The 19,538-nt window shown below is 42.1% G+C and overlaps 1 protein-coding gene across 2 annotated transcripts; it reads left to right on the forward strand.

The window, feature by feature from the left end:
* The first annotated feature begins 640 nt into the window (after positions 1-640).
* On the forward strand, positions 641-19,303 carry Mrpl42 (mitochondrial ribosomal protein L42). 2 transcript variants are annotated; one of them, XM_042693194.1, is made up of 6 exons: positions 641-711; positions 3,690-3,848; positions 6,852-6,915; positions 9,111-9,195; positions 14,105-14,268; positions 19,119-19,303. In XM_042693194.1, exons 2-6 carry the CDS (start codon positions 3,782-3,784, stop codon positions 19,162-19,164), a joined length of 426 nt encoding a protein of 141 aa, XP_042549128.1. In that variant the 5' UTR covers positions 641-711; positions 3,690-3,781; the 3' UTR covers positions 19,165-19,303. The 2 variants fall into 2 exon arrangements, with proteins under 2 accessions (XP_042549128.1, XP_042549127.1); XM_042693193.1 differs by having other exon boundaries at positions 650-711; positions 3,687-3,848.
* Positions 19,304-19,538: the final 235 nt, after the last annotated feature.

Consider the following 19,538-nt stretch of genomic DNA (forward strand, 5'->3'; position numbering starts at 1 on the left):
TCCAACCTTCCAACACATCTAAGGATTTACCTCATTTTATATAACCATTTGGATGTTCAGAGGTATCCTTGCCTTAATTTCCTAATACAAGAATTCGTTTCCACTTTTATATGAGGACCTCTTTCCCACCCTCCTCCCCCCAAGAAAAGCCCCAAAACAAGTTTTCTGTCAGTCTTCCCCAGCTCATAAATGGCTTGCTCAATCAAGCTACTTAAAGCCATTCCTGGAGTGTGTCCCTCTCATTTCCCACGTCCAATCAATTAATCAGCTTGGAAGATCTTTCCATTTCAAATCTCCAAATCCTAGCAATTGAGGGCTTTTCTAGGATATCTCTTTTCCTGGGAAAATTTAATTCATCCACCAAGAAATAATCTAGTATATGTCTGAATATTCACATAGGGAATGTGTGTGTGCCAATGTGTGTAAGTAGTACATGTGCTACTTCAAAAAGTACCTTTTTGGTAAGAAATGTGTATGAGTGGATGTAGGCGTGGAGCAGAAATTTTGTTTTCAAGGTACAGAACCTCTGATTAAGTGGAGGCCACGCTGCAGCCGCTGAAAGTGAGAGGGTAAAGCCAAGTCCCGCCTGCCTTCAGTCCCCGAACAGCTTTCCTGCGGAAACTACAATCCCCAGAGTGCTCTGCGAGACGAAAGAGCGGGCGGGGAGGTACCTTGTAGGACCCCGATCGAAGCAAGATGGCGAGTGCCATGGTGAGTAGCTTTTCCAGGTAACCGGGGCTCACTAAGTCTCCGACTAGGGAACTTCTAGAAGCTGGACAGACCCGGAGGGCTTCTCGGCCGAGTGCTGAGCTCTTTCTCTAGCCGTTGTTGCCCGCAGGGGAAGCTGCTGGAGCCTCCCAGCTCCACCCCTCCACTGACGGGTCCCGCGTGCGGCGGGCGCGCTCCCGGTAAGGCCATCCTCGGGCCCCAGCGGGCACCCGGCGGGGGCTTTGACTTCGTGACTCCAGGAACCCCACTGGTTGTTCCTCTCTCCGGCGCTTGCTTTGGCGTTGAAGTCCATGGCAGGGGTCTAAGGTCAGTAGTTTAACTACCAATAGGTGTGCTGGCCTTGGGAAGAAGAATCGTAGTGTCCTCCCCCCAAAACCCTTTTTGGGCTTGTGTTCTTCCATTCGTGCCACCTATTAAATGTAAGCCGGGGGACGAGGAACAAGTAAATCGTGTCACCACTGTGTGCTAGGGGCTTGGAGGTGCAGGGAGTTGAGCTTGAGGCCTGGGGCTGGCTGCGTTGGCGGCTCTGTGTACCCTGAGCCACGCCTCCAACCCTGAACATTTGTTTTCCATCAGTAAAGAAGGTGTTCCTTCACAGACTTAGTTCTAGAGCCCGTAATGCACTGGGAAGTGGGTCCTAAACCTGAAATAACACCACGTGTGAATTTGAGGTTAACAGTGCCAAGTTCAGCCTGCAAAGACAGCCTGTGTCTTTATTTCCTTTCATTAGTATTCATGGAAGGGCACAAGTAGTCATCAAGACAAAGTTAGGACAAGGGCAATGTAGTTATATGTGATTTATTCACAACATCCTTATGGAGATTGTGATTATTCATCCCATTTTACCTTGGAAGAAACAGAGGGTCATTTAATTATTTGCCCAAAGTTTACAGTTTGTATGTGACTGAGGCTCAAGTCCTTGGAAATAATTCCTTTAAGCAAGTTTCTTTTTCTTTTTTTTTTTTTTTTGTCGTGGGGCTTGACCTCTGGGCCTGGGCGCTGTCCCTCAGCTCTTCAGCTCAAGGCTAGCACGCTACCACTTGAACCACAGTGCCACTTCCGGCTTTTTTCTTTTTGTTTATGTGGTGCTGAGGAATCGAACCCAGGGCCTCAGGCATGCAATGCCACCTTCCCAGCCCCTTGTAAGTTTCTTATGAATCAAAATAAGGACAATTTACACGATTAACATGAAGGAAACGGTGGTAAAGTTTAGAACATAAGATGGTGAAGTTTATTTTTATTTTGTTTTTTAGACATGATCTCCCTGTGTAATCCAAGCTACCCTTTAACCATACTTTTTCTTTCTTTCTTTTTTTTTTTTTTTTTTCCCCTGTCAGTCGTGGGCTTGAACTCTGGGCCTGGGCACTGTCCCTCAGCTCTTCAGCTCAAGGCGAGTGCTCTACCACTTGAGACACAGCACCACATCCTGTTTTCTGGTGATTAATTGAAGATAAGAGTCTTTCACACTTTCTTTCCTGCCTGGGCTGGCTTTGAACTGTGATCCTCAGATCTCAGCCTCCTGAGTAGCTAGGATTATAGGCATGAGCCACCAGCACCCCACTAGCCATCCTTTTTCTTTAGCCTCCTAAAGAAGTTTATGTTTTCAGAGGAACTGACTAGACCTTCTTGTTTAATATTCCATTTAATCAGAAACATAATAAGTGGTGTAATCAATGTGTCTATGTGTATGCATGCATAAGCTAGTGCTGGAGCTGGAGCTGGAGCTTGAACTTAGGGCTTCTGGTTCTCACTTAGCTTTTTCCGCGCAAGGCTGGCTCACCACTTGAGCCACACCTCCACTTCTGGCTTTTTTTTTTTCCCCCTGGTGAATTGGAGATCAGAATCTCTCCAATTTGTCTTTCTAGGCTGTCTTTGAACTGGGATTCTCAAATCTCAGCCTTCTAAGTAGCTACAGTTACAGGCATGACCCACTAGTGTTCTGCTGTAATAAGGTATTTTATGTGTTAGCTGGACAGTTATACACACCAGCATTATAAGGTAGAGATGCTCTCATACTATTTCTGAGTGACTTTGTAAGAATAATTACATATTTACTGAGTACTCAGAACATAGAAAAAATTACACTGGATTCTAAGAATATTGCATTTAAGAGAAATAAGTAATGAACATAGTTCTGGGGTTTGTCATCTGACATTTTGATGTTACTACTCTGTAGTAACTACAAAGTAGTTTAAAAACCTTGTGCCGGGCGCTGGTGGCTCACGCCTGTAATCCTAGCTACTCAGGAGGCTGAGATCTGAGGATCGCGTTTGAAAGCCAGCCCGGGCAGGAGAGACCGTGAGACTCCTATCTCCAATAAACCACCAGAAAACCGGAAGTGGCGCTGTAGCTCAAGTGGTAGAGCGCTCGCCTTGAGCTGAAGAGCTGAGGGAAAGTGCCCAGGCCCAGAGTTCAAGCCCCACGACCGACAAAAAAAAAAAAAAATAGCTGTACCTGAACTTATTTATTTATTTTTATTTATTTATTTTTTTGGTCGGTCGTGGGGCTTGAACTCTGGGCCTGGGCGCTGTCCCTCAGCTCTTCAGCTCAAGGCGAGTGCTCTACCACTTGAGCTACAGCGCCACTTCCGGTTTTCTGGTGGTTTATTGGAGATAGGAGTCTCACGGTCTCTCCTGCCCGGGCTGGCTTTGAACCGCGATTCTCAGATCTCAGCCTCCTGAGTAGCTAGGATTACAGGAGTGAGCCACCAGTGCCGGCTTTATTTATTTTGGTCGTTAACTGGAGATAAGAGTCCCACAGACTTTCCTACTGGGGCTGGCTTCAAAGCTCAATCTTCAGATGTCAGCCTCCTGGATAATTAAAATTGTAGGTGTGAGCCACTGTTGCCCAACAAAAGACTTGTTTTAAATGGCTGATACTAGGTAGTGACTCCTATCTTGTTCTTGGAATGTTAAGTTTATCATAGGTAGCACTGATTTTTTTTTTTTTAATCTCAGCAGGAATGAAAATTGGTGTGCCTAGAAGCAGATTTTAAAGGAAGTTTCTTTTGAAATACCTTTTCTCATCTTGCCTGACAAACTCCTGTTATACCATGGCGGCAGCAGTAAAGTGGGTGATACCAAAGAGAACTATCTTAAAGTATTTACTTCCAGTCCAAAGTAAGTGAGTTTGTGTGTGTGTGTGTGTGTGTGTGTGTTTTTAATTAAATGTTTAAAAGAGTTTTCAGACAGGCTCTAGTGACACATGTCTGTGGATTTGAGGATCAAGATTTGATCAAGATTTCCTGGGCAGGAAAGTCTGTGAGACTCATCTCCAATTAACTATCTAAAAAGCCAGAAGTGGAGATGTGGCTCAAGTAGTAGAGTGCTAGCCTTGAGTAGAAAGCTCAGAGACAGCACCCAGCCTTGAGCTCAAGCCCCAGGATTGATGCAAAAAAAAAAAAAAGAAAGTTTTAAGCTGAGTACAGTGTCATATACCTGTAATCTTAGCTACTAAGAGCCTCAGATACTTGATCTCAGTTCATAGCCAGCCTGGGTAGACAAATCTTTTTTTTTTTTTGTCAGTCCTAGGGCTTGAACTCAGGGTCTGGGCACTATCTGTGGGCTTCTTTTTGCTTAAAGTTAGCACTCTACCACTTGAGCCACAGTACCACTTCTGTCCTTTTCTGTTTATGTGCTACTGAGGAATTGAACCCAGAGCTTCATGCCTGCTAGGCAAGCACTCTACCACTAAGCCACATTCCCAGCCAGGCAGACAAATCTTGTATACTCTTTTCTCCAGTTAACCAGCAGAAAGCTGGAAGTGAAGGCATGGCTCAAGTGGTAGAGTGCCAGCCATTAGCAAAAAATCAGAGTGAGTATAAGTCCTAGTACTAACACATACATACACACACGTTAGAAGTTTTTTCAAATATTATAGAATATAACATTTAATTATTCTGAGTACTTTTTATTTGCAGGGGTGCTTGCAATAATAAAAAGAGGACACAACCTAAATGTCAGTCAAAAGGAGAATGGAAGGCCAGGTGCTGGCAGCCTGTAATCCTAGCTACTCAAGAAGCTAAGGTTCAAAGCCAGTTTGGGTAGGGTAGTGTGTGAGACTTTTATCTCCATTTAACCACCAGAAAACAAGAAATGGGGCTGTAGCTCAAAGTGGTAGAGCACTAGCTTTGAGCAAAAGAGCTCAAGGACAGTGCTTAGGTCCCAAGTTCAAGCTTCATGACCATCCAAAAAAATGGGGGGCAGGGGAAGAATGCATAGACCTATGATTTAGGGACAAAATGCAGTGAACAAAAATAAAAAGACCTCCCTGAAGTTGGCACCAGTAATTCTGACTACTCAAGAGGCTGAGATCTGAGTATCAAGGTTTAAATCCAGTCCAGGCCAGAGAGTCTATGAGACTCTTTTCTCCAATTAACCTCCAGAAATGCTGAAGTGGAACTGTGTTTCAAGTGGTAGAGTGCTAGCCTTGAACAAAAGAGCCCCAGGACTGGTACCAAAGAAAAGAAAAGGGGGGCTGGAAAGGTGGCTCAGTGGTAGAGCGCTTGCCTTGCATTCCTGAGGCCCTGGGTTCGATTCCTCAGCACCACATAAGCAAAAAGGAAAAAAGCCGGAAGTGGCGCTGTGGCTCAAGTGGTAGAGTGCTAGCCTTGAGCTGAATTGCTGAGGGACAGCACCCAGGCCCAGAGTTCAGGCCCCATGACCAGACCCAAAAGAAAAAAGAAAAGGAAAAAAGAAGAGACTTCCACCTCTATGTGTTCTAGGAGAAACTCATATACTTAACTTACATTTAAGTATATGAGCTACCTCAAAAATTTTTTCCTTTTGATTAAAAAAAAATGTTCTTCCTTTAACATAAAATGACCTTTTGCAATTATTTTATTTTATTTTATTTTGTTGGTTGTGGGGCTTGAACTCTGGGCCTGGGCCCTGTTCCTCAGCTCTTTAGCTCAAGGCTAGTGCTCTACCACTTGAGCAACAGCGCCACTTCCAGTTTTCTGGTGGTTAATTGGAGATAGAATCTCACAGACTTTCCTGCCTGGGCTGGCTTTGAGCTGGGATCCTCAGATCTCAGCCTCTTGAGTAGCTAGGATTACAGGAGTTAGCCACCAGCATCCTTTTTTTTGTTGGTTGTGGGGCCTGAACTCTGGGCCTGGGTGCTGTCCCTCAGCTCTTCATCTCAAGGCTAGCGCTCTACTACTTGAGTCACAGAGCCACTTCCGGCTTTTTCTGCTTATGTGGTGCTGAGAATCAAACCCAGGACCTCATGCATGCAAGGCAAGCACTCTACCTCTGAGCCAACTTCCAGGCCCTGGTTGCAAGTTTTTCAAACAATTACAGATCTTGAATTTTTAACTATTAAAAAAATATGTTTTGAAGTGAGCATTTTGAATGAAAAAAGTTAATTTTGAACCAAATACTTTTAATTTTTTGGTGCCAGGCATGGAGTGTGAACTTAGGGCCTAGACAACATTCCCTACCACTGAGCCAGAATTCCACTTCTGGCTGTTTAGTAGTTTATTGGAGATAAGAGTTTCACTGACTTTTCTGCCTGGGCTGGCTTTGAACAGAGATTCTTGGTTCTCAGCCTTTTGAGGAGCTAGGATTACAGGCTTGAGCCACAAGCACCTGGCTAACAAGATAGTTTTAATTTCATCACTTAGCATGCCCTCTTTCTCAACTGCACCTTGGAATGCTAAACACTAAATGTTTTTTCTTGGAAAGATTGGAATACCCATATACTTCATTTTCTTTTCTTTTTTAATATCTACTCCTTACTTATTACTTTCTTTGCAAGGAACATTGCATTCACCCCTTATACTCAGTTTTTCATCTTTCAGAGCACCTTAGACATCTCCACTGAGAAGTCTTTTTTTGAACCTTCACAGTGTTATCTGATAGCCTGACTGTGTACCCTTCTCTCTCCAATTCTAATAGCATATATCTTCTTTAAAGGAATTATTTCTTAACTGTCTCTTGTACCAGTAGACTGTACCCCTTGAGGATAGGGACTTGATCTCATTTATGGTTGATTGCATAGACACACAGACCTGTTTTAGAGCAAACAGTAAACATTGGTTGTATGAATAAAATTAGTTTTAAATTTATGTGAGAACATGCTCACATTTACTAAATCTGTTTTATTCTCTTGGGTTTTTGCAGATGGAGCTTTATCTTGTGTTTGTTATAAATCTACCTATTCTTCTCTTCCAGATGACTATAATTGGTATGTATTAAAATTCAATTGGAAAGTAACAACCCTAACTACTTTTGAAATGATTTAATTTTATTTTCTCCTTGCTTTTAGATTATTGCTTGTTAATTTTGTTTTAAAAATGACTTTGATGGTTTTATTTACCCAGTATCTGGGATTATGAATGTTTTAAATAAAAATTTAAATGAAAATTATTACCATTGTGTTTCACTTAATGCTTAATCTGTTATAAGACATACAATTTAGTTAAAAGTCCTATCTTTTCTTTTTGAGGCTTTAGCTTTTTGGAAAAGTTAGTTTTTGTTTTTTTTTAGTTTTCTTTTAGGGTTCATATGTATCAGTTAAAGTAGTTAATTATCTTCTGTTTGATATTGAATTATTATAATTGACAAATACTGAATTCAACACCATTTGTTTGGAATTTTTATTCAGTTCTAGTCAGTATCCTAAGAACTAGGTATAACATATGATTGTTTTTCTTTGTAACAGAGTCAGTGTGCTTGAAACTGTAACATTTTCTCTCCTTTTCTCCTCTTTCTTTCTCTTTCTTTTTCTTTTTTCTTTCTTTTTTTTTTTTTTATTGGTCATGGGGCTTGAACTCTGGGCCTGGGTGCTGTACCTCAGCTCTTCAGCTCAAGGCTAGCGCTCTACCACTTGAGCCACAGTGCCACTTCCGTTTTCTGGTGGTTTATTGGAGATAAGAGTTTCACGGACTTTCCTGTCCTTGTTGGCTTTGAACCATGATTCTCAGATCTCAGCCTCCTGAGTAACTAGGATTATAGGCGTGAGCCTCTGGTGCCCGGCTTCTTTCTCTTCTTTCTTCCTGATCCTGGGGCTTAAACTCAGGGCCTGCGTGCTGTCCCCGAGCTTTTCTTTTTTGTTTTTTGTCGGTCATGGGGTTTGAACCCTGGGCCTGGGTGCTGTCCCTTAGCTCTTCAGCTCAAGGTGAGTGAGTGCTCTACTGCTTGAGCCACAGTGCCACTTCTGTTTTTCTGGTTGTTTATTGGAGATAAGTCTCACAGACTATGCTGCTCAGCATGGTTTTGAACCACGATCCTCACATCTCAGCCTCCTGAGTAGCTAGGATTACAGATGGGAGCCACCAGCACCCAGCTGTCCCTGAGCTTTTCTGCTTAAGCTAGTGCTCTACCACTTGAGTCACAGCTCTAGTTCTGGCTGGGTGTTTTTGGTAGTTTATTGAAGATAAGAGTCTCATGGACTTTCCTGCCAAGGATTGGCTTTGAACCTTTATCCTCAGATCTCAGCCTCTTGAGTAGCTAGGATTATAGGCATGATCCATAAGATATAACATATTTTCTTGAGCTATGTGATTTCTGTTGCAAATTGTAGTAAAATATACATTTTCTTCTGTTTGATATTGGTTTTAACTGTATATTTAATGAGTGCAAAAGTAAGTAGTTAGTGATGAATTAGACGAGGCATAATTGACTGAACCTGAACATGTTGAGTCATAGAAGTATTTTAAAAGCATTACATGGGGCTAGGAAGGTGGCTCAGTGGTAGAGCGCTTGCCTTGCATGCATGAGGCCCTGGGTTCGATTCCTCAGCACCACATAAGCACAAAAAGCTGGAAGTGGTGCTGTGGCTCAAGAGGTAGAGCACTAGCCTTGAGCTGAAGAGCTGAGGGACAGCGCCCAGGCCCAGAGTTCAGGCCCCATGACTGGATTCTCCCCCCCCCCCCCCAAAAAAAAAAAAAAAAAAGCATTATGTAAAACTTCATCCCTTATCAAAAAAACATTTGCAGTGGAAATAGTCATTGCAGTTATGATACAGTATTCAAATCATAAAATCATGGTGAAACAGTCTAAAGCTTTATTCTCTCAGACAAAATGCATTTTATAGTTTTACAGTTGTTTTGTATGGTAGTGAAGCTGACATACTCTGAGATTATTTTGACTTGTCTTCATCCTTACAAGTATCAGGTTTGCTGATTTAGTAATAGAGCATCTTTAAAAAAAAAAAGGAAGGTGGCTCTGAGGCCCTGGATTTGACTCCTCAGCACCACATAAGCAGAAAAAGCCAGAAGTAGTGCTGTGGCTCAAGTGGTAGAGTGTTTGCCTTGAGCTGAAGAGCTGAGGGACAGTGCTCAGGCCCTGAGTTCAAGCCCCAGGACTGGCAAAAAAAAAATTGTAAATTAATTTTAGCTATTTTGTCTTGAATAATATTTCTGGAACATTCTCTTTTAGCAAAGTGGAGCTTGCTTTGACCTCTGATGGCAGGACGATAGTATGTTACCACCCTTCTGTGGACATTCCATACGAACACACTAAAGTATGTAAAAAAAAATTCTCTTGTAGTTTTAAATTTGCTGTTAGAAATATTTATACTGCTAAGTAGTAGCATGTTGCCTATCAAGTTTGAAGTCCTCAGTTTAAATTCTATCCTCCAACTGTCCCCGCCCTACCAAAATAGGAAATGTTCATACTTCGTTATAGTATCCAAAAACAAACAAACAAATGGAATTATCTGGTTTGTGATCCTCAGATCTCAGCCTCCTGAGTAGCTAGGGTTATAGGCTTGGGGTTATAGGGTTATAGGCTAGGGTTATAGGCCACCCATGCTCAGCTGGTTTATGTCCTCTTGGCTTTTTTTTTTTTTGTGTGGGTCATGGGGCTTGTACTCTGGGTGTTGTCCCTCAGCTCTTCAGCTCAAGGCTAGCACTCTACCACTTGAGCCACAGCATTACTTCCAGTTTTCTGGTGGTTAATTAGAGATAAGAGTCTCACAGATTTTCCTGCCTGGCTTTGAACTGCAATTCTCAGATCTCGGCCTCCTGAGTAGGTAGGATTACAGGCATGAGCCATCGGCACCTGGCCACCTTTTTTTTTTTTTTTTTAATGTCAAGAAAACTTGGCAGAGCTTTATTGAGTAAGTAAGCAAGCATTCAAGCAGACAAGAAACAGACAGCCGGGTGCCGGTGACTCAAGCCTGTAATCCTGGCTACTCAGGAGGCTGCCTTTGAGCTGAAGAGCTGAGGGATAGCACCCAAGCCCAGAGTTCAAGACTGACAAAAAAAAAAAAAAAGAAAAGGAACAGACAAGAAGAAAGGCAGAGGCACACTCTTAACAGTGTAAGTACTTCCAAAGGGAAAGACCTACTTCCAGCTTTTTTGGTAGTTTATTGGATAAGAGTCTCATGGACTTTCTTGTCCTGGCTGGCTTTGACCTGCCATACTCAGATGACAGCCTCCTGAGTAGGTAGGAGTACAGGCATGAGCTACTGACACCTGGCGAAGTTTTTAAATTTAAAAAAAAAAAAAAGGACATCCAGGATGAGAATTGTGATTGTTTAACATAAACACTCAGTATTAACCAGGTGCTGGTGGCTCATGCCTATAATCCTGGCTACTCAGGAGGCTGAGATCTGAGGATCAAGGTTCAAAGCCAGTCCAGGCAGGAAAGTCTCTGAGACTTATTTCCAATAAACCACCAGAAAACCCGAAGTGGCACTCTGGCTGAAGTGGTAGAATGCTTGCCTTGAGCTGAAGAGCTGAGGGATAGCGCCCAGGCCCAGAGTTCAAGCCCCCTTACCAACAAAAAGACAAAACAAAAAAGCATTCAGTATTAATTTGGTTTTTCCATTTTATTGAAACACAAACACTTTCTTTGAAGTTTGATCGAAGAAAAACTTCTGAGTCTGTCATAGGCTCTTGAGATACACTTGAACAAGTCTATTAATTCCAATGTTTTGTGTGTGTGTGTGTGCGTGCATGTGTGTGCGTGTGTGTGCATGTGTGCGTGCTTCACACAAGTGTGTGTGAGTGTGTATGCATGCATATCAGTCTTGGGGTTTGAACTCAGGGCCAGGAAACTGTTTCTGAGCTTCAAGGCTAATGCTCTGTCCCTTGAGCCATACCTCCACTTTCTGCTGTTGGTAGTTAATTGGAGATAGGAATCTCTGGACTTTTCTGCTTGGGCTGGCTTCCTGCCAGATCTCAGGCTCTTGAGTAGGTAGGATTATAGGCTTGAGCCTCTGGTGCCCAGCTTCTTTTTATCTATAGGAAGAGGGGAGCTGGGAAGGTGGCTCAGTGGTAGAGTGCTTGCCTTGTATGCATGAGGCCCTGGATTCAGTTCCTCAGCACCACATAAGCAGAAAAAGCCGGAAGTGGTGCTGTGGCTCAAGTGGTAGAGTACTAGCCTTGAGCTAAAGAGCTGAGGGACAACCCAGGCCCAGAGTTCAGGCCCCAGGACCAACAACAACAACAAAAAAGAAAAGAAAAAAAAATAGGAAGAGGCAGCATTCATTAATATTTGCCATAATCTTTTGTTAATTAATACTGACAACTATAAAAATCTAAAAGTCAGCAAACTTGTTTATAGGCTTGAGCTTATAAACCAGGACTAGATTATTCAACGATATCTTATTCAGAAGTATAGCAGAGGATTGCAGTGGAAAAACTGAGTATATTCAAGAAATTAAGGCAAGAGGAAATTTCTCAAGGAAAAGTGAAGAGGACTACATAAGTTGTTTTGCAACAGCAGTCTTTGGCTACAAGAATCAATAAGTGTGACACTAGCTCAAGGTTGATCAGGTAGTTGTTGGGCTAACATAATGTAATTTTTGGTGTAAGGTTACAGTGGCCTTTGTGCAAGGTTCTGGCAGTCTCTGGCAGTCTCTTTGTGCAAGGTTACAGGCATATGTGTGTATGAAATTTCCTTTAGTACCTCCCAGCTTTACTTTTTGTTAATTAGTGACACAGTGACTCTATTATGATACTGACAACTTTTATAGTTCTAACCCCATGTTTGCTGGTACTTCTCAATGTATAATGGTAATGTATAATTGCAAAGATATTTACTAACATTTCACTTTTATTTTTTGTGCCAGTATTGGGGTTTGAACTCAGCACCTTATGCTGTCATTTGGCTTTTTTGTTCAAGGATGGCACTTTACCATTTCATCCACACCTTCATTTCCTGCTTTTTGCTGGCTAATTGGAGTCTCATAGACTTTTCTGCCTGTGCTTGGAACCTCAGTTTTCAGATCTCAGCCTCCTGAGTAGCTGGGATTACAGGTATAAGCCACCAGCATAGCTTAACATGTTACTTTCTATAAGATAATCTTTTTTTTTTTTAATTAAATGAGCTTTATTTATGATCAACTTCTTTTTTTTTGGGTCCGTTCTTGGGGCCTGAACTCTGGGCCTGGGCACTGTCCCTCAGCTCTTCAGCTCAAGGCTAGCACTCTACCACTTGAGCCATAGCGCCACATCCGGCTTTTTTCTTTTTGCTTATGTGGTGCTGGGGAATGGAACCCAGGGCCTCATGCATGCAAGGCAAGCGCTCTACCACTGAGCCACTTTCCCGGCTCATGATCAACTTCTAAACTTACTACTTGTCTTTGTCCTTTCATACTTATCCTTTGAGCACTTAGGTAGGATAAACATAGTGAATACATTCACAGGAATATCTAGATTTTTCTCTTTCTATAGCACTATGATTTGAACTCAGGACTTTATGCTTACTAGGCAGGTACTCTACTACTTCAGCCACACCAGGGGCTCAAGAGATGATCTTTTAAAATTATTTTAAATGTCTGAGGAACACTTCTTTTTTTTGTTTGTTTATTTTTTGGGGTCTGGTCGTGTGGCCTGAACTCTGGGCCTGGGTGCTGTCCCTCAGCTCTTCAGCTCAAGGCTAGCGCTCTACCACTTGAGCCACAGCACTACTTCCGGCTTTTTTCTTTTTGCTTATGTGGTGCTGAGGAATCGAACCCAGGGCCTCTGGCATGCAAGGCAAGCGCTCTACCACTGAGCCACCTTCCCAGCCCCTAAGGAACACTTCTTTAAAATACATTCATATCACTTTTTCCCTGTTTGGGGCCTTAAAAGAAGTGTAAGTAGCTACCTATTACTTAGGTAAACTTTTAAGTGTGTGATAGCAAGGCATATTAAATGTTATTATTTCACTTAATCTTCATCAAGCCCTATATTACCCCTTTGATTTGAAGCGGAGAGTTTAAATAACTTTCCCAAAGCTACAGAGCTACCAAGTCACTGAATCAGAGACCACAGTTCATGTTTCTCCCTCTTCATTATACTCCCTGCTTATTCTTTCCTCAACTAGGAGGGAGTCCTACTCTACTAATAAGTAAGTGCTTCCTTAACTGCTTATAGTATAAATTTAAAACTTTTCATTTCTGTGTTCTCCTGGATCTTTAAAAAAAATTCCTCATTATTGTTGTTTTTCCCTAAGTTATTTACATGTGTGTGTGTGTGTGTGTGTGTGTGTGTGTTTTCTTTTGGTAGTACTAGAATTTTGAACTCAGGGTTTTGTACTTGCTATTCAGTCACTCTACCACTAACCCACACTTGTATTTTATGCACTGGTTAAGTTTGAGATAGTAAGTTTGAGATCGTCACTTACTGCTCAGATGCAGGCCTAGACTGCCTGTATTCGGTTCCTGTCCTAGCTGCGATGATAGGCACCGCCATACCCAGTTTCTTCCACTGAAGTGGAGCCTCACATACTTTGCTGCTCAGACTGGCCTGAAACTTCTCTTTTCCCAAGCTCATTCTCCCTTGAAGCTCAGGAGTCTTTTAGGGGACTGGGAATGTGGCTTAGTGGTGGAGTGCCTGCCTAGCATACATGAAGCCCTGAGTTCGATTCCTCAGTGCCACATTCACAGAAAAAGCCAGAAGTGGCGCTGTGGCTTAAGTGACAGAGTACTATCCTTGAGCAAAAGAAGCTCAGGGGACAGTGCCCAGGCCCTGAGTTCAAGCCCCAGGATAGGCAACAAAACAGAAAATGAAACAAAAAGAGTCTTTTAGATTTATCTACCTACACTGGCTTTGAACCACTATTTTCAGATGTTAACCTCCTGAGTCACTAGGATTATAGGTATAATTAGTAGGATTACTAGCACTTGGCAACATAAACTTTTACGTTGAAGAATAATGGAATCAATTTATGCTTTTTTAATATACAATCTAAAGTTGCAATGACTTTAACATTGGGAAAATTATTGGAATAATTATTACTGGAAAAGAAACCTAAAATTGGTTGTGAGAAGAAAAATATTTCTGACTTTATTCAGTAATATAACTAAGTGAGACTGTTGGTGATAACTTACCCTGATGTACTATAATGAATTACTGCATCTGTTGTCTTAGTTCAGACCTAATCAAATCCTGGCTATTATTGTTACATTTCTGTGTTATTTATTATGGATTGTTTTGTAGCCCATCCCTCGACCAGATCCTGTGCATACTAATGAAGAAACACATGATCAAGTGCTGAAAACCAAATTGGGAGAAAAAAATCAACCTCTGGAACAAGGACCCATGATAGAACAACTTAGCAAAATGTTCTTTACTACTAAGCATCGCTGGTATCCTCATGGACAGTAAGTTTTATTTTATTTTTTTAAATTTATTTATTTTTGTTGCTCATGGGGTTTACACTCTGTGCCTGGGTGCTGTCCCTAAGCTCTTCAACTCAAGGTGAATGCTCTACCACTTGAGCCACAGCACCACTTCTACCACTTGAGCCACAGCACTACTTCTGTTTTTCTGGTGGTTTGTTGGAGATAGAATCTCATGGACTTTCCTGCCCGGGCTGGTTTTGAACTGCAGTCCTCAGATCTCAGACTCCTGAGTAGCTAGGATTACAGCCATTGGTGCCTGGCCAAGTTTTATTTTCTTTATTCAACTCCTAGTATACACACTCAAAGAATATACAGCTTTCCTTACACTAATAATGTCCATACTAGTATTGTGCATGCTAAAATTACCACAAGTACAATTACATTCTATAGTATATTTCTTTTCTTTCCTCCTTTCTTCCTTTCTTCCCTTCCTTCCTCCCTCCCTCCCTCCCTCCCTCTCTCCCTTCCTCTCCCTCTCTCTCTCTCTCTTTTTTTTTTTTTTTTGGGTCCAGTCGTGGGGCCTGAACTCTGGGCCTGGGCACTGTCCCTCAGCTCTTCAGCTCAAGGCTAGCACTCTACCACTTGAGCCACAGTGCCACTTCCGGCTCTTTTTTTTCCTGCTTATATGGTGCTGAGGAATCGAACCCAGGGCCTCATGCATGCAAGGCAAGCGCTCTACCACTGAGCCACCTTCCCAGCTCCTCTCTCTCTTTCTTTCTTTCTTCTTCTTATTTTTTTTTTTTTGTTTGGTCATGGGGCTTGAACTCTGGCCTGGGTGCTCTGTCCCTGCGCTCTTCAGCTCAAGGTGAGCACTCTACTGCTTGAGCCATAGTGCCACTTCCGGCTTTGTAGTGGTTTATTGGAGATAAGAGTCTCATGGAATTTCCTGCCAGGGCTGGCTTTGAACTGTGATCCTCAGATCTCAGCCTCCTGAGTAGCTAGGATTACAAACGTGGGCCACCAGCATCTGGCTACTGTAGTATATTTCTAATCTACATATACTGTACCTAAAATGAAATAATACTTAGTTTTCCCCTTATTTTAATTAGATTTAACTAAAGCTTTTAAAGAGTTCTATAAAGTTTCTTAAAAAATTATTGTATTTTGTAATAATGATTTACTATGTTTTTATTCATCTTTCTGATAAATAACTGATCATGTTATCAACTTTTTCTATTTAGTAAATTTTGAGTTGGGCTAGAGCAAGCAATTGAGCACTAATATTAACTATTCTTTCTTTTTTTTTTTGTACTGGTCCCTTGGCTTGAATTCAGGGTCTAGGTGTTGTCCCTGAGGTTTTTTTTTTTTTTTTTTTTTTTTTTTTTGGGTCCGGTCGTGGGGCCTGAACTCTGGGCCTGGGCACTGTCCCTCAGCTCTTCAGCTCAAGGCTAGCGCTCTACCACTTGAGCCACAGCGCCACTTCCGGCTTTTTTCTTTTTGCTTATGTGGTGCTGAGGAATCGAACCCAGGGCCTCAGTCATGCAAGGCAAGCGCTTTAACCACTGAGCCACCTTCTCAGCCCTGTCCCTGAGTTTTTTGCTCAAGGATAGCACTCTACTGCTTGAGCCACAGCTCCACTTCTGTTTTTGGTAGTTAATTGGAGATAAGAGTCCTATGGACTTTCCTCCCTGGGCTGGCTTTGAAGCCTAATCCTCAGATCTCAGCCTCCTGAGTAGCTAGGATTGCAGGCATACACTACTGGTACCTCTCTTATTCTGGTTTTCTTTAGAAACTATAACTGTCCTTGTATATAAGGCTTACATCATATTTCTTCAGTTTTTTAAAATATATTCTTTATCTTTTTTTTAATAATGAAAAGAGGTTTCTTTTTTTGTTTGTTTTGATTTTTGCCAGGCCTGAGGCTTGAACTCAGGGCCTGGGCACTGTCCCTGAGCTTTTTTTGCTCAAGGTTAGCATGCTACCACTTGAGCCACAGCACCACTTCCAGCTTTTTTCTGTTTATGTGGTACTGAGGAATTGAACCCAGGGCTTCATGCTTGCTAGGCTAGCACTCTACCACTAAGCCACATTCCCAGCCCTGGAAGGTGTTTTTTGTTGTTTATATTTGTTCTTACTTATATAATCTAATACCTGCCACTGGGCTGGCATGCTCATGACAGGTTATATTAATGGAACTAGTGAATAAACATTGGACTGCGAAGAGCTTTATTACTTTTGTTTCGAGTCAGCCTATGTTACATACTGAGATCCTGACTCAAGAAACTGAAAAAAAACAACAAAGAACTCCAGAACTAGGTGCAGTGAGTGGTTCATGTAATTCCAGCTATTCTTTTTTTTTTTTTTTTTTTTTGTCGGTCGTGGGGCTTGAACTCTGGGCCTGGGCGCTGTCCCTCAGCTCTTCAGCTCAAGGCGAGTGCTCTACCACTTGAGCTACAGCCCCACTTCCGGTTTTCTGGTGGTTTATTGGAGATAGGAGTCTCACGGTCTCTCCTGCCCGGGCTGGCTTTGAACCGCGATCCTCAGATCTCAGCCTCCTGAGTAGCTAGGATTACAGGCGTGAGCCACCAGCGCCCGGCAATTCCAGCTATTCTATGTGCAGAAATTAGAAGGATCATAGTTTGAGGCTAGCCTCAGCAAAAAGTTAGTGACTCCACATGATTGCACAAATAAGTTGTGCATGTTGGTTCATGCTTGTAACTTCAGCCTCAAGGAAGGGATAAGTAGGAAGATTGAGGTCTCATGCTACCCTGGGCAAAAACATAAGACCCTATGTGAACAATAACCAAAAGCAAAAAAGGTCTGGGGCATTGATCTAGTAATAGCACAAGGCCCTGTGTACAAATACTGGTGTTGCTTAAAAAATAACAAAAAAATAATCAGTGTCTTTGGTTTTTTGTTTTTTGTCAGTCTTGGGGCTTTAACTCAGAGCTCTTTTGCTCAAGGCTAGTGCTCTTCCAATTTGAGCCACAATGCCAATTCTGGTTTTCTGGTGGTTTATTGGAGATAAGAGTCTCATGGACTTGTCTTCCGGGGTTGGCTTTGAACTGTGATCCACAGAGCTCAGCCTCCTGAGTCGCTAGGATTACAGGCACTAGCACCCAGCCTCACAAAATATCTGCTGTTCCCTCCGTCTCTCCATTCCTTCCTTCCCATCTCCACACATGAGTTAAATAGTTCTCATGCATCTATGAGTACATTTCTTTTTGGCCAATGTCACCCCTTCCTTCACTGTCTCTCAGTTTTTCCTTCTCATCCCCACCCACAAGTTGTATTTTCAATATAGTGTCTAGTGAGTGCCACTGCTGGGTTTTGTTCACCCTTTGTCCCACCATTTCTGTGAAGGGAGGTATTCATTGGGACATGTCTATAAAAGTGCAAATGAACTCCAGTCACTTTCAATCTCTATTACTTTCTCTTCCCTTCCCTGCCTTGAAAAATTTCATAGAACAATTTTATCGTTCTATTTTCATATATATAAAGAAACTGCTTTAGCCAGGCACCTGTGACTCACACTAATACTGTTTATCCTCATTCACTCCCCTTGTTAGCCCAACCCTCTTGCACAAGTACACAGGCCTCAACAGCACTTGTTCTAGTTTCTTTTCCTTCCTTCCTTCCTTCCTTCCTTCCTTCCTTCCTCCCTCCCTCCCTCCCTCCCTCCCTCCCTCCCTCCCTTCCTTCCTCCCTCCCTCCCTTCCTTCCTCCCTCCCTCCCTTCCTTCCTCCCTCCCTCCCTCACTTCTTTCCTCCCTCCCTCCCTCTTCCTCTCTCTCTCTGTCTCTCTCTCTCTTTCTGTGTGCATTCAAATTGCACCAAGGGCTTAACTATGTTTCTAATCTCTTTTCTGATAGTCTTCTGCAAACCAGCTTCTGCAACCTTCACAATCTCAGTTAATACCAGCTTTATTCTTCTTACTGCATGTGCTAAACCTCCTGGTATCATTCATGACTTTTCATTTTGTCTCACTGTCAACATCTGGTCACCAAGCCTGTTAGCTCCAGCTCTAAATTTACCCAGATTTCACTACTTATTTCCGTTTCTTTTGCCATTGTTTTGCTCAAAGCCACCATCCTTTGTCTGGTTTATTGAAATGGTTTCTTTGCTTTTGCCTTGCTTCAGTTTATTGAAATGGTTTCTTTGCTTTTGCCTTGCTTCCTTGTATTCTGTTTATAGCAAAGTAACCTTGTTAAATCTGTTTATTAGTTCTTAGAATTTCTTTTTTCTTTTTTTTTTTTATCTTGCTCAGAAAAGCTGTAGGCCGGTAAGAACCTATGACTCTGCATCATCTTTCTATCTCATTTCCCACTGTTCTTAGCTGTGCTCATGCGCTGTTCTTTTACGTGTCATTCCTTTTACCTCAGTCATCCAGATTATTTTGGGGTCGTCATCACGACATAAAGAAAAATTTCCCGCCGGGCGCTGGTGGCTCACGCCTGTAATCCTAGCTACTCAGGAGGCTGAGATCTGAGGATCTCGGTTCAAAGCCAGCCCGGGCAGGAGAGACTGTGAGACTCTTATCTCCAATAAACCACCAGAAAACCGGAAGTGGCGCTGTAGCTCAAGTGGTAGAGCGCTCACCTTGAGCTGAAGAGCTGAGGGACAGCGCCCAGGCCCAGAGTTCAAGCCCCATGACAGACAAAAAAAAAAAAAGAAAAATTTCCCAAAAATTTAACTGATAAAAACAGTTTCCATAATGGGGAATGTGGCTTATTGTTAATAAGTATGTATGCTATCTATAATAGTATAGCTATAAAGTTTTAGTTTTTCAAGTAGTTCCAATCCAAACAGCAAGATAATCTTTGAAATTTAAGAATTATATCAAGAGTAACTTTGACCAAAATAATCTTATTTCAATATTTTCTTTTCAAGATATCACAGGCGTCGTAAGAAAGTGAATCCTCCAAAAGACAGATGATATCAAGGTTCTAAGAAGAATCAGAGCAAGGAGAGATTGTCCTGCTCTTTATTTGCCATTTGAAGAAATACAATCTTGTGTATTCACCAGAATGTAGGGTATATAGCAAAGTAATAAAAATTCTTTTCATAAACTGCAATATACATTTCTTTTTTTTTTTTTTTAACATTTTTTTTTTTTTTATTGTAAAGCTACTATACAGAGGGTTACAGTTACATGAGTGAGGTTATGAGTACACTTCCTCTTGAACATTGTTACCCCCTCCATTGTTTTCCCCCTACCATCCCCTCCCTCCCTCCCTTCCCCGAGGTTCTTTTTTTTTTTTTTGATTGTGATTAAATGATTACATAATTTCAAAGTCACAAGTTCATTCT

This window comes from Dipodomys spectabilis, unplaced genomic scaffold (genome assembly GCF_019054845.1).
Source record: "Dipodomys spectabilis isolate Male_0828 unplaced genomic scaffold, ASM1905484v1 ptg000163l, whole genome shotgun sequence".
Taxonomy (NCBI): domain Eukaryota; kingdom Metazoa; phylum Chordata; class Mammalia; order Rodentia; family Heteromyidae; genus Dipodomys; species Dipodomys spectabilis.

Coding starts and splice junctions, on each gene's coding strand:
- Mrpl42 (XM_042693194.1), top strand. CDS start 3,782: ATGGCGGCAGCAGTAAAGTGGGTGATACCAAAGAGAACTATCTTAAAG. Junction 3,849..6,851: donor GTATTTACTTCCAGTCCAAA/GTAAGTGAGTTT, acceptor GGGTTTTTGCAG/ATGGAGCTTTATCTTGTGTT. Junction 6,916..9,110: donor CTTCCAGATGACTATAATTG/GTATGTATTAAA, acceptor ATTCTCTTTTAG/CAAAGTGGAGCTTGCTTTGA.